Source organism: Acomys russatus, chromosome 1, assembly GCF_903995435.1.
Source record: "Acomys russatus chromosome 1, mAcoRus1.1, whole genome shotgun sequence".
In the NCBI taxonomy this organism is placed as follows: Eukaryota; Metazoa; Chordata; class Mammalia; order Rodentia; family Muridae; genus Acomys; species Acomys russatus.
In genome coordinates, this window is record NC_067137.1 from 124,351,154 (window position 1) to 124,363,673 (window position 12,520).

At 39.1% G+C, this 12,520-nt stretch overlaps 1 protein-coding gene across 1 annotated transcript in view; it reads right to left on the reverse strand.

Moving 5' to 3' along the window:
* Positions 1 to 224: 224 nt before the first annotated feature.
* Itgb8 (integrin subunit beta 8) overlaps positions 225 to 12,520 on the reverse strand; it is a 78,290-nt gene continuing 65,994 nt past the window's right edge. Inside the window, exons 10-14 of the mRNA XM_051152547.1 lie at positions 10,059 to 10,461; positions 7,217 to 7,442; positions 4,872 to 4,978; positions 1,324 to 1,487; positions 225 to 1,231 (exon numbers count right to left, since the gene is read on the reverse strand). Of these exons, the coding sequence (XP_051008504.1) occupies positions 1,109 to 1,231; positions 1,324 to 1,487; positions 4,872 to 4,978; positions 7,217 to 7,442; positions 10,059 to 10,461 (1,023 nt within the window). The 3' untranslated portion in view covers positions 225 to 1,108. The remainder of the gene's footprint in view (positions 1,232 to 1,323; positions 1,488 to 4,871; positions 4,979 to 7,216; positions 7,443 to 10,058; positions 10,462 to 12,520) is intronic.

Sequence of the window (12,520 nt, forward strand, 5' to 3'; positions counted from 1 at the left end):
TACCCACAGTTCTCCAATTTTATACCTTTGTGAATTCTCATGAGTTAGGGTTGGGATGATTCAAAGAATGACCTTAGGCTGCACAGGCGGGGACAATAATATAGTTTTCTATTTGAATAATGTTGACATTAACTTGGAGCAAAAGTCAAGAGAATATACTTAGGGGGAAAGGGCAGTCCTCTTGAAGCAAGTTTTAGACACCTTGTGGATCAGGCTACAGTCAGATCAATGAGAGCGTGAGACAGTTCATCCAGTTTGACAGGTAAGAAAATATAAACTCTCTATCTTCAAAGACGCTAAGGACCGAGACGACACTTTACAGTGACCCTTACAAACGTTCAGCTCTGAAAACCAGTCTTCTAGTAAAGTGTCATTGTCATATGGGTTTCTATGGCAGTAGTAACTTAGCACTTATTTAATCCAGTCCTCTGTGACATTATAAACTTATTCCAGAAGAAAACAAAACAGAATTAAAATGCAAAAAAAAAAAAAAAAGACAAGATGTTCGGTCAATATCCATTCTGCAAAACAGAAGAGAACAGACTGGCACATGCAGCAAACCACACAGTTCCAAAAGCAACGTCACTTAGGGTTAAGGTTTTATCTATTCACCACCAACTGAAATGAAATACTAACCCTTATTCAGCTGGTTGTGAACGTCTAGACAAGGCCAGTTGTTGGTTCAATGACCCCCAGATGTTTTCTGTCAGCAGGTTGTGTGCAAAGATCACTGCACTGTGGCGGTGACCCCGTGCCAACCGGTTTCATAGCATTGTGTCTGTCTGGGAAGTGCAGGGATGACAGGTACCTGTAAAGTGTAATCAGTGCTTTCCAGATGATCTACATTCTATGTTGATCTAAATAAGTTATATATTACAGTAAAGTGCTACAACACTAGTCTCCAACAGTAGTAAGACACATAGTTCTCTGAAAACTTCAGCAGCTGAGTGAGTCACACGGTTGTGAAGACACTTGCCAATCTTCATGGCATAGTATTCAATAATTTGTCTCCTCCTGTGACTTTTTGTATTATACTTTTTAGAAGCAGTTGTGTAAAAAAAAAAATCCAGTTTCCAACAGTTTTCATTTGTTTGTTTTAAATCTTTCTTTAGAAGTTGCATCTGAAAGCGTCATGAGCATTTAGCTTGTTGATATCCATTTTTATTTCCTCAGGCTTTTCTCGTCGGTAGGTGACAGCCCTTGTGCAAACACTCTGCAGAATCAGTTTATCCTTGATGAAGAAGAAATATTATCATTAGTAAGGGAGCCGAGTGCTAGAACTGGACAGTAACATATAGATAGCTATCCTCTGAGTTCACCAACCTTTTTGGAAGCAGACATTCTGTAATCTGATGAGGACTTTATCTTGTTACTATTCCACTGTAGAATCACCTGTCTAATGATAAGGACTTTAAGTAACCCAATCAAGAAAGTGACTATGAATATGATAAAAAATATTCGCAGATAGCTTGGGCCAGATAAACATTCTGCAAGAAAGGAAACAAGTCGAGGAGTTAAAAAAAGTTTTAAAAAGTAAATCAATTTTTTTCTGTCAAATAAATGATGTTTACATTCCTATAAAAGAAATAGAGTTATTTACAAATCTATGTTTTTGAAACAGGAGCCTGACATTACTGATTACTCAAAAGAGCAAACCCTTCTTTGGAAAATATTCACAATGAAAGTATTTGATATATTTTTATTGCTTGCTATGTAAAAAATATCTTACCTACATGTAAGCTTGTTTACAACAGTGCCAGAGAGAGCTTTAGTGGTGTGTACTGTTCAGCACTATTTGGAAAGCACGATTTAAAAACTATTGAGCAGCCCTAAGCATTTAGCATGTATTTTTCTTTTTATTCTTTCTCCTCCTTTGTTGCTGAGCAGTAATGGAAAATAAACATCTGCAGAAGCTAACTCAGTACTACTCTAATAGGGAGATAAATATTTCCTCTAAACCTTGGTGTAAGATTTCATTAATATTTCACATCGTGACTCTGAGAAGCAGGAGTGTCGAATCTTGGACAATACCCAAATTTCTTGTCTCACTTGTTACTAATTAACTTAAGTAATCTGGTCTGTTTGCTTCCACAAATTCATTGCGAGTTCCTCAAAAAAAACAAATAATCACTGGCTGAAGAAAGAAAAGCTGTGTTAGGAGAAGGGACATGCTAGGCCTTTGGCAAACTCTCACTGGAAAATTTGCAGACTCTGTGCTTGCCCGAGGTCTACTCTAGTCTCTGAGGAACATGGTTGCACAACAGTGGGTATTCCACAGAGCTCACAAGCCGCCCCAGATTCATAAAATCACTTCCTGGACTGAAACATGTGTTTCTCCACCCATTCTGCGTGCTTCAGAGACCTAGTCTGACTGCTGTAGTTGCCTTTAAAATAGCCTCAAGGGAGAGGATATGCCAAGGCCACGAGCATAGTAGCATTCAGTCATCGCTGGTTCTGGCCTGAGTGTTCAATGATAACCCAGCATGCCTCTTAAACAAGGCAAGGTTTCAGGAATCGGGGGTTGGGTGGTGGAGGCTCTTTTCCAACTAGGTATACTTAATAGAGACCCTTTCTTGTGATTGGTGACAAAAGACCTTGAGGAGATCAAAGCACATCCAACCCCACTCAGTGGAGTGGAAGCAACAGACACACATACAGTACGGTGCCTCCTTGTTAAAGATGTCATGGGGATAGGGTACAAAACGTGTCTCCAAAGGTGGTGCTCTTTTCCGGCTAACTGCCTTCAGGCTAGTGACTCTCATGACTTAGGTCTTGACAGATGGTGATGTCCCTTGGCTGACTTAGTCTGCTCTGCCAGCTAAGCTGATCCTCAGAGGGTCACATGGCTTGATCCCACTCCTGGCTTTTTGCCTGATGGGAGCTTAGCCAAAGAGACTGAAAGAAGACCCTTTAAGTGTGATTGAGTGGAAACATAATTGAGGTGCCTAACAAATGCCCTTTTCCTTTCTTTGCACAATAGTTGTCAAAGCGGGGGGGTGGGGGTGGAGCCCTGTAGCTACTGATATATTTAAGAAATATTACTAATGTGTTAGCCAGAGGACCCCTTGAGGGCTCAAATCTGCATGAATGTTCCTCATGTTGTTATGGATGGTCTAACATTTGCCCCTGGTCATGCTTTTCTTAGCTGAGGTCAGACTAGGCCTTTTTCTAAGGAGCTTTAAGGGAATAGTGTTTGCAACAACACTTAAGTCAGAGTAGTATTTACTTAACATAATTAATGATATGTAGGGGCCCTCTTTATTAGAAGGGCACTTGGCTTTCTGGAGAGATTGCTGCAATCTCAGCTGGCAACACATGGGACTTTTTTTCTGAGCCAAATTGACTGTGGGCTAAGGGAATGAAATATCGGAAACGAAGATGTACAGGACATTTCCACTCTGCGACTTCTAGGGCTGCCCTTTCTGTTTCTTGAAATACTGGAAGCAACAGGAACATTTCCAAAGACATGGCTGCAAATACAGTTTCTATTTCATAGGTGTTTCTATACCTTGGACCTGTGCAAAGTGGGCTAGATTTTTGGGGTGGGGAGAGCACTCCAATAACCTTTTGTTTAAAAGCAGTTTTTGAACTTAGCTCTCACATCTTTCACCTTTATTCACAGCCTTTGAATTGAGGCCTTTCTTTATGTTCATTAGTTTATTTAGTATCATATAACCTTGCAGCGTACCTCTTATCCTCTATTTTCTAGTGAGGTAGGGCCTCAGAGAAGTTTTGCCGAAGGACTTATATTTCTTTTTTTTTTTTTTTCTGGCATTTTTTTCAAAATAATTTTTTTATTAATTTATTCTTGTTACATCTCAATGGTTATCCCATCCCTTGTATCTTCCCATTCTTCCCTCCCCCCCCCCCATTTTCCCCTTACTCCCCTCCCCTATGACTGTGCCTGAGGGGGACTTCCTCCTCCTTTATATGCTCATAGGGTATCAAGTCTCTTCTTGGTAGCCTGCTATCCTTCCTCTGAGTGCCACCAGGTCTCCCCCTCCAGGGAACATGGTCAAATATGAGGCACCAGAGTATGTGTGCAGTTGAGCAGAGAGTGGGATATGACATATTTCTTAACTTACTATATTTTAGGACAAGGTCTTCAGCCTGAAAGTAACGCATTCTTTCCATTGTATCAAATTTAGAATTATTCACCTCAAAGTAATTTCCTTTTTCTTTTCCCCTTTTTAATTTAATGGGCAGAATTTATATAGTTCAGGATGGCCTTGAACTCCCTATGTATCTGAGGCTGAATTTCAACTTATGATCTCTGGATACCACCTCCCAAGTTCTGTTATATCCCATGATGCCTAGTTTTATGTGGTGCTGGAGACTGAACACAGGCTTTACCCACGCCAGGCAAAGCTTCAGCCTCAGTGTCATAACCTTAGGTATATGACAACTGTAGATGGTCACTTAAAATGTTAGTGGTTCATCTGAAACAGGAAAATAAAGTTTTGATAGAAATGAGGAGGGTCAGAAGGAGAAGAAAAATTAGGCTATAATGGAAAATCAGGCTCCTCTGATCTCTTAGAGTGATAATTCTATACAGAAAAGCCTATATTTTGGCTCAAGGACGTCCTTCTAGATAATTCATTTGTATGGCCCTTGGTAAAGACAAGCAGCACAGGAACTGGGAGGATGAGAAAGGAAGTCTGGCCACTTAAGTGCCCATCTTTGGGAGATCAAAAAAATGGATGACCTACTCAATTCAATCTTGTATGTACATGTTACTACAGTTAATACAGTAATCACATAATACTTTGGCACAGTGATAAAGTCATTCAAAAATGAATCCAGTAATTTACATGGACTCAATATGAAGTAGGTGCTCCTTCCTTCAGCCCCAGGAGCCTCCACACACTTACCTGATGCTTGGTCTACACGGTGCTGTTCCATGGCAGCACAGGAGGCTTTACACTGATCAAGCACAGCCTGAGACAGATTGTGAGGGTGAAGGCACTGCAGACAGTTCCTGTGCAGAGAACATGAAAAGATTGCTACTTTAAAAAGGCAACAGACAGACATTTCAGGTGGGAAAACAAAGCAACAACTAACAGACAAGTTTTGGTTAGGTCCATTAGAAAGTAACTCCATCAGCAAAGTCTGGTGGCCCAAGCCAGTAATCCCAGATACATGAAAGGCTGAGGCAGGAGGATTATATGTTCTAGTGCTGCCTCGGCTCCAGAGTAAATTCAAGGCCGGGCTAAGCAAAACACTGCTTTGGAAAAAAGAAAAAAGGAGGATAGAGAACCTGTCTAATATGTTCGAGTCCAGAATTCAATCCTCAGTTGCAAATAAATAAACTCAACCGTTATAATTAAAATGCTACACTTCTAAATGATTTAAATAACATACTATGCATATTTCTAAGATTCTTACTTGTGTTACTGTTCTGAGAAAGTATGTTTTTTTTTAAATAATTTATTTAATTTTACGTGCATTAGTGTGAGGTCAGATCACCTGGAACTGAGGTTACAGATAGTTGTGAGCTGCCATGTAGGTGCTGGGAATTGAACCCCGGTCCTTTAGAAGAGCAGAAAGTGCTTCTAACCACTAAAACATCTCTCCAGCCTGAAAGTATGTTTAAAAAACATGAACAAGCAAACTTGAACCACAGTAAGATTTACACATGTGCTCTTTGAGCAAGTCTCAGATGGCTATTAAAAATAGTTTTAAGGTGAAATAATAAAGCCACTGTCATGTAACACATGGATTTCCATTTATGCACCCCCTGAGTGCTTCATAGCAACTGCAATTTTTTTTTAAAATATATTTTTAAAATTTATTCATATTACATCTCCATTGTTATCCCATCCCTTGTATCCTCCCATTCCTCCCTCCCTCCCATTTTTCCCCTTACTCCCCTCCCCTACGACTGTGACTGAGGAGGACCTCCTCCCCCTGTATATGCTCATAGGGTATCAAGTCTCTTCTTGGTAGCCTGCTATCCTTCCTCTGAGTGCCCCCAGGCCTCCCCATCGAGGGGATGTGGTCAAATATGGGGCATCAGAGTTCATGTGAAAGTCAGACCCCACTTTCCACTCAACTGTGAAGAATGTTCTGTCAATTGGCTAGACCTGGGTAGGGGTTCGAAGTTTATTGCACGTATTGTCCTTGGTTGGTGCCATAGTTTGAGCAGGACCCCTGGGCCCAGATCTGCCCATCATAATGTTCTTCTGGTAGGTTTCTAGGACCCTCTGGATCCTTCTATTTCCCCATTCTCCCATGCTTCTCTCACCTAGAGTCCCAATAGGATGTCCTCCCCTCTGCCCCACTTTCCTGATATGTGAAGACATTCATGGGACATGCCCCTTGGGCTAGTGTCCAGATATAAGTGAGTATATACCATTTGACTCTTTCTGCTTCTGGGTTAACTCACTCATTATGATCATTTCTAGTTCAACCCATTTGTCTACAAATTTCAGAAATTCCTTGTTTTTAATAGCTGAGTAGTATTCCATAGTGTAAATGTACCACAGTTTCTTTATCCATTCTTCTACTGAGGGACACTTAGGCTGTTTCCATGTTCTGGCTATTATGAATAAGGCTGCTATGAACATGGTTGAGCAATTTTTCTTGTTGTGTGCTGGAGCATCTTCTGGGTATATTCCAAGGAGTGGAATAGCTGGGTCTTGAGGAAGCCCTATTCCCAATTTTCTGAGATAGCACCAGATAGATTTCCAAAGTGGCTGTACTAGCCACTGCAATTCTTTATGCTAATATTAAGATAGTCAATCCCGTTGTAGTGGGTCATATTTAATCACTGACTGCCATATGCCAGGTGCTAAAGGTTTGTTTAATTTACCTTTACAATATCAGTTCATTCCTTTGCAAGCCATAATAAGGTATTACTAGTCTTACTTTTAACCAGAGATACAGAGAGTTTCAATAATTTATCGAACATCACATAGCTAAATAGTAATCAGTGTGTTAGCTGACAGTCTCTGTTTTCAGAAAATTATTTTTAAAAACTAATCAAAGTAGTGATTTTATGTAGCCATGTTCTGATTCTTCCAAAGCAGCTTATTAGGCAAAGATGGAAATTTTAGTACCTTAACTCTTAAAATTTCCCACTCAGTTCTACCCACCACCATCATCCTTATATGATAGTAACTAAGAACTCAGTAATTAAGATTTTAAAAGGCAGAATAAAGAACAGAAATGTCTGTCAGCAAGGACTGCTTTGCCCTCGCTGGAGACGGGGACATACCAGTTTTCACTACAGGATAGATGGCAGGCTGGGCAGTGCTCGCAGAGGCGGCCAATACTCCTGGGATCGGTGCACTCACACCTGCCACACACACAGGTGCCTCTTCCGCTGCAGACTTGGCCCTTGGAGTTGACACAGCGCTGTGCTGCGGCTGATGGGCACTGGCACCTATCGCCTTCCCAGCCATGAAAGCACTGGCATTTGCCACCTTCACACTCCCCGTGACCTGCAACACAGACACACCAGGGTAAGGTCACCAGGCCCACTAGCTTGGTAAGAGCTCTCCCATTTTCATGAAAATGTGCAACAGCCCCATGGGTAGAAACAGCATCAGGTTCTACTTTTTTTTCTTTTTTCTTTTTTTTTTTTTTTTTGGACAAAGCAGTGGCAGGATTTAGGAGTTTCTGTTTTTAAAACTGTTCTATTGTAGATAATTTCCCCGTACTAATATGTTATACTAACATATATGAAAAAAAAAAAAAGGTCCAACTTTGATAGTTTGCCCGACTGCCTAAATGCCATTGCGCTTTCAAGTTTTAAATTAGGAACACATAAATATAGTGAAGCCACAAGGGCTGACTTGAAATCAGCAATGTAGGAGTGTATGAGCAATGGATCCCACCGTCTTCCCGCTTCATTGTTGCTAGGGGCCCAGGAAAACTTCGCCGGGTGTTGAAGCAACCTTTTTAGAGCTTCTGTGTGTTCAGGCATGATTAAAGATAGGTCTTGTGGGAAGCAGACATAATTTCCCTGATCCTCAGAACGCCGCGCAGGAGGTTAGCAGGGCAGGCTTAATCTGTGCTCTGAGCTGTTACTAGGTGGAACAATGGGAAAGAGAAAGAAATATGTGTGTGTGGGAGGGGGCATTTATGCAGACAATTATCTTGAGAAAATCACGCTACACACCATTAAATGGGTTTTAGACTATAAAAAGTGTCTAAAACCTCATATGTCAACGTGAAGTAGGAAGTCTTCAGAAAGAGGCACGTTATGTATTTTATTATTTTCAGGCTTCTATGACTATAGATCAAACACCCTTCTTTTTCTTGCTTCCCTCCTTCTCTCCTTCTTTATCTCCCCGCATTCCTCTCTTCTCTCCCTCCTTCCTTACCTCCTCTGTTTTCCTTTCCTCCTCCTCCCCTCTCCCTCCCTCTCCCTCCTTTTTCTTGTTGCTGGATCAGCTGAATTTGCTAAGTGTAAAGCTGATGAGGTCCAGGCCAGCAAACACCCTGGTGCTGACTCCCAGCCAGATGACTTGTGACCATGAGCTATCATCCCCGAGGGAAAGTAGTAGGGAAAATGCATGTCGGCCTTGCAGCCTCCACTCTGACGACGCAAAGCAGATTGTCAGTTGCCTCTGTGTGTGTGAGGTGTGTAGCCACAATCAAATAGACACTGTCAGGATGTCAATTTCTTTCTTTCTTTCTTTCTTTCTTTTTTTTTTTTTTTTTTTTTTGAGATTACGCAGCAGAACCTGATTCTTAAGTATGTGAAACTGCTTCTAGAGACAGTATCTATTGGCTGATGACAGAAACTTCCTTGTCTTCTGCCCTGTAAAATATTTCCTTTTCCTATAAAATATACTGGACACCTGCTGGCCAACTCGGAAGTCATGTTCCCTCCTATCTACAAGTCTAGTTACAGTTGAATAATGTGCTGAACACAGAGCGTTTTGTGTGTATAATAAAATAAAGGAGACTTAAAATAGTGTTTTTCTGTAATCTAAGACAAGCTTTCTGCCTATACAAGGATAGAGGGTTAACTTTTATAGTTTTTGACTTCCACACAGTTATAACAATGATATAGTTTCATTTTCCAATAATTTAACGGATGTTTCATTACTAGCATACACATACAAGAAAGGGGTCTTTATGGTAAGCAAGCTTACCCTTTCATGGAGAAACAATCAAGGAATTCAAACAGTGAGTAGTTTATTTTATTTTAAATATATATTAAATTTATATTCTATTAATATAATATTATACTAATATTATGGCAATGCTAATATAATGATATAAATATAATATAATATAAAATATACTTATATATTGAAGTTATATTTATTATATTTAAATATAATATATATTTAAAATTATATATATTTAAAAGTTATATTTTGTTTTAATTTTTAAAAGCTGCACAAGTTTTTTTATTTCCTGGATAATAACCAGTAGATGGCCCTGAATTGAATTAACCAAAATTAATCTTGAAATTTTTATCTTATCCTATTTCATTAAAAAATATGTTCTGTGTGTGGCCAGAGGGATTAGTCTTCTGGATTACTTAGCAATTCAGTACTTTCTGAAGAATGCTGCCCTCTGTCCATTCTGTTACTGGCGGTTTTTCAGAAATAAATTGGTGAGGTTTGAATGACTTCAAACTTACAATAGCATCTACAGCGATGCTTTAAGAATTTTCCAGTGACTGGAATTATGTTTTTATAGCTTACTTCCTCTCGTCCAAACAGAAATAAAACCCTCGGAGCAAGCAGAAGGGGAACCATTTGCCAAAGCGAATCAGACCCTTACAGAATACCCCCCATTCTTCTAGAAAACTTGTCAGCCTTCACCAGTAGCTTCTTTTTCTGGTATAAATCTTTCCAACATCAAGGGATACATGAGATTCCTATTTAATTTTAGGTTTTAATTTTTAAAAATAGCAACTGCACTAAAGCTAAAAATATAAACATGATTTTGCCATGACCCAATTTCATAGGCTGTGTGGGGTTTTGAACTTTGATTTTGGGTTAAGTGGCAGAATTTCATGACATCAGGTTTAATACACCAGTGTAAATGCCAATATCACTATGATGAATTCAAACTGCCTGTGTACATCAACTTACCAGCACACACAGACCCATGATGATACGGACAAGAAAAGTCATCCTTTTCACAGTATTTGCCATATACTCTTCCAAGCTTGGTTTTATGACACAAACATTTCCCACAGATACAAACGCCTCGGCCACTGCAGACAGGTTGATCCTCCTGTGACTTGCATGTCTCAGAAGGAAACTGGTCTTCATCAAAATGACACTTGCTGTCATCACAGTGCGGACACTTGGGATCCAGGACAGCTTCCACACACTGTCCTTTATGTTCTTTGAGATCCTCACACTGGCAACTGCAGCTTCTGTGTATGTAGACTTTCGTGGTTTCATTGAAACCGATAGGTTTGATTATTGCATAGTTTTTTCCTCCTATGATATCACATGTTTTCATCACAGCTGTTACATTGAAAATAACCTAAATTTGAAAGCAAGAGGAAAACATGTTTATATCCTTTGATACAATAATACTATATCCAGTAATAAATTCAACAGTGAACATTCTAGAAGCACTAACAGTATTTATAAAACATACATGCAATCTTTTTATATGCAGGTACATAATCCCCCTTTAATTCCACCTTGCCTAACTAATTAATTGGAATTAAAGGAAGCAACAATTGCTAATGGCATGTAAACCTCCATGTGTCCATTTGTCCTCAAGTGTCTGTGTCACCTTAGGTAACTGATTGGATAGACAACTGATGAAACAATGTTTTATTTTCTAAATTGCAAATAAGGGGTTAGTGAACATACGGCATTAGGAACCATTAAAGTAACAACCTTCTGGTTCAGAGCCCTCGGGTATTCATATGGACAGTTTTATCTATTTATAGTCTACTTTCTAGATGTCCAAGGTAAAGGCCCAGAGTTGACCTTTAGCACAGACAGCTTGTCAGTGGAGAAAATTCTACATGGTCTCTGATGTTATTCAAAGGAAAGAGGCTTAGGACTCATTATCAAGTTCAAGACCTCAGCACAGAGCTGCTCTGTTGTTACAGTGAAGAAGCCACTCTAAAACTAAAGGATGGACTTGCAAGAATTAGTCTCACCCCCAGAACTACAGTTTATTTGCCTGACAAGCATTTCCTTGTTTCTTATCTTTTTCCGTAATACGGTTGATTTACTGTCTATATTTTCTGACTCTCCATCCCCAGGTGCTTTGACAAATCAGAATGCTCATGCACATATACACCAGTTATGTATGTGTATACACTTTGAATTGAAATTCACTACAATAATTAAATTCCAACATTAAAATAATGTGTGCTGGAATTTTTAATTGGAAATGAATTAGCATGAAACTAAAAAATCTTACATTTAGGCTTCCATGTGCAAGGCATTTGAGTTGGATTTATCACATTAAAATCAGTGTGGTTGGTGTCAGTTTGTACTTAAACTGTTTTTACCTCTAAGAATTTTAAGGACTCACACTGCTATTATAACCAGTATAAAAAAATCTAGGACTTCCATAAATAATAGGCTCGTTTACTGCTCCCAGGGGTCAAACTGTTTATAGTGCTTAGCTGAAAGGAGATAAAGTCAAAAAAAAAAAAAAAAAAAAAAAAAGAATATAAGAAGGAAGGTAAATCACTGTTATAAATCAGAAAGTCTTGAAAGACTTGCTTTGTTTTTTAGAACTTAGCTTAGTGCTATCTTTCTTGCTACAAAAAAACTTCTCTGTAGCAGAAGTCAAATGAGTATATGAGTATTATATAAATGAGTATATGATTTTTTGAACAATATCCAAGGAATAATTGTAGCTGGAACTACAGAATTAGAAGCTTGAGGTAATTAATTAAAGATACATGGCTTGTGAGCACAGTCGCACTACCCACACGAGGAAAAATTATTTTCCAACTAAAGAGGAAGAAGTGTTCTCTCTCTGAGTTAATCTTAGAATGTTAAAAACTTTCTATCTCTTTGAAAACTCCTTTCTCCCAACACAGAATGCTGGAACACACAACCTTAGAGTGAGAAGGAGGGAAGATGCAACGTCTTCCCACCCAGGGCATCTGAGTCAGGGATGTTGGAGAGGTGACACGCCCACCCCAGCCCTGTGTGCCTGATATACTCTGCTGAGGCAGTTCTTGGTGAAGAACCATTTCCTCTGGCCCTGGAGCTCTCTTCTTGGCATCCCAACTCTTTCCAGTTATTTTATAAATAGTGTCACTCCTCCAATTTGACTCCTTTTAACAAATTTTCACCTCATTTTTGAGGACATCACAAAATGAAAGATTTCGGAATTCTTAGCTTTTATCTGCAATCTCATTCTTTCAATTTCATACAATTTTAATTTGAAATTAAAAAGGCATTGTCACTGTTACAACTACAGAAACTGCTTGCTTGAAAGTATGTGATTTTCTCATTAGACAAACTGAGTCACAAATGTAACACTGCTAAGTATTAAATACGTACTTAACACAATACATATTTAATTTGAAATTCTAAGAGAAGTCAAGTAAGTATGGAAGTAA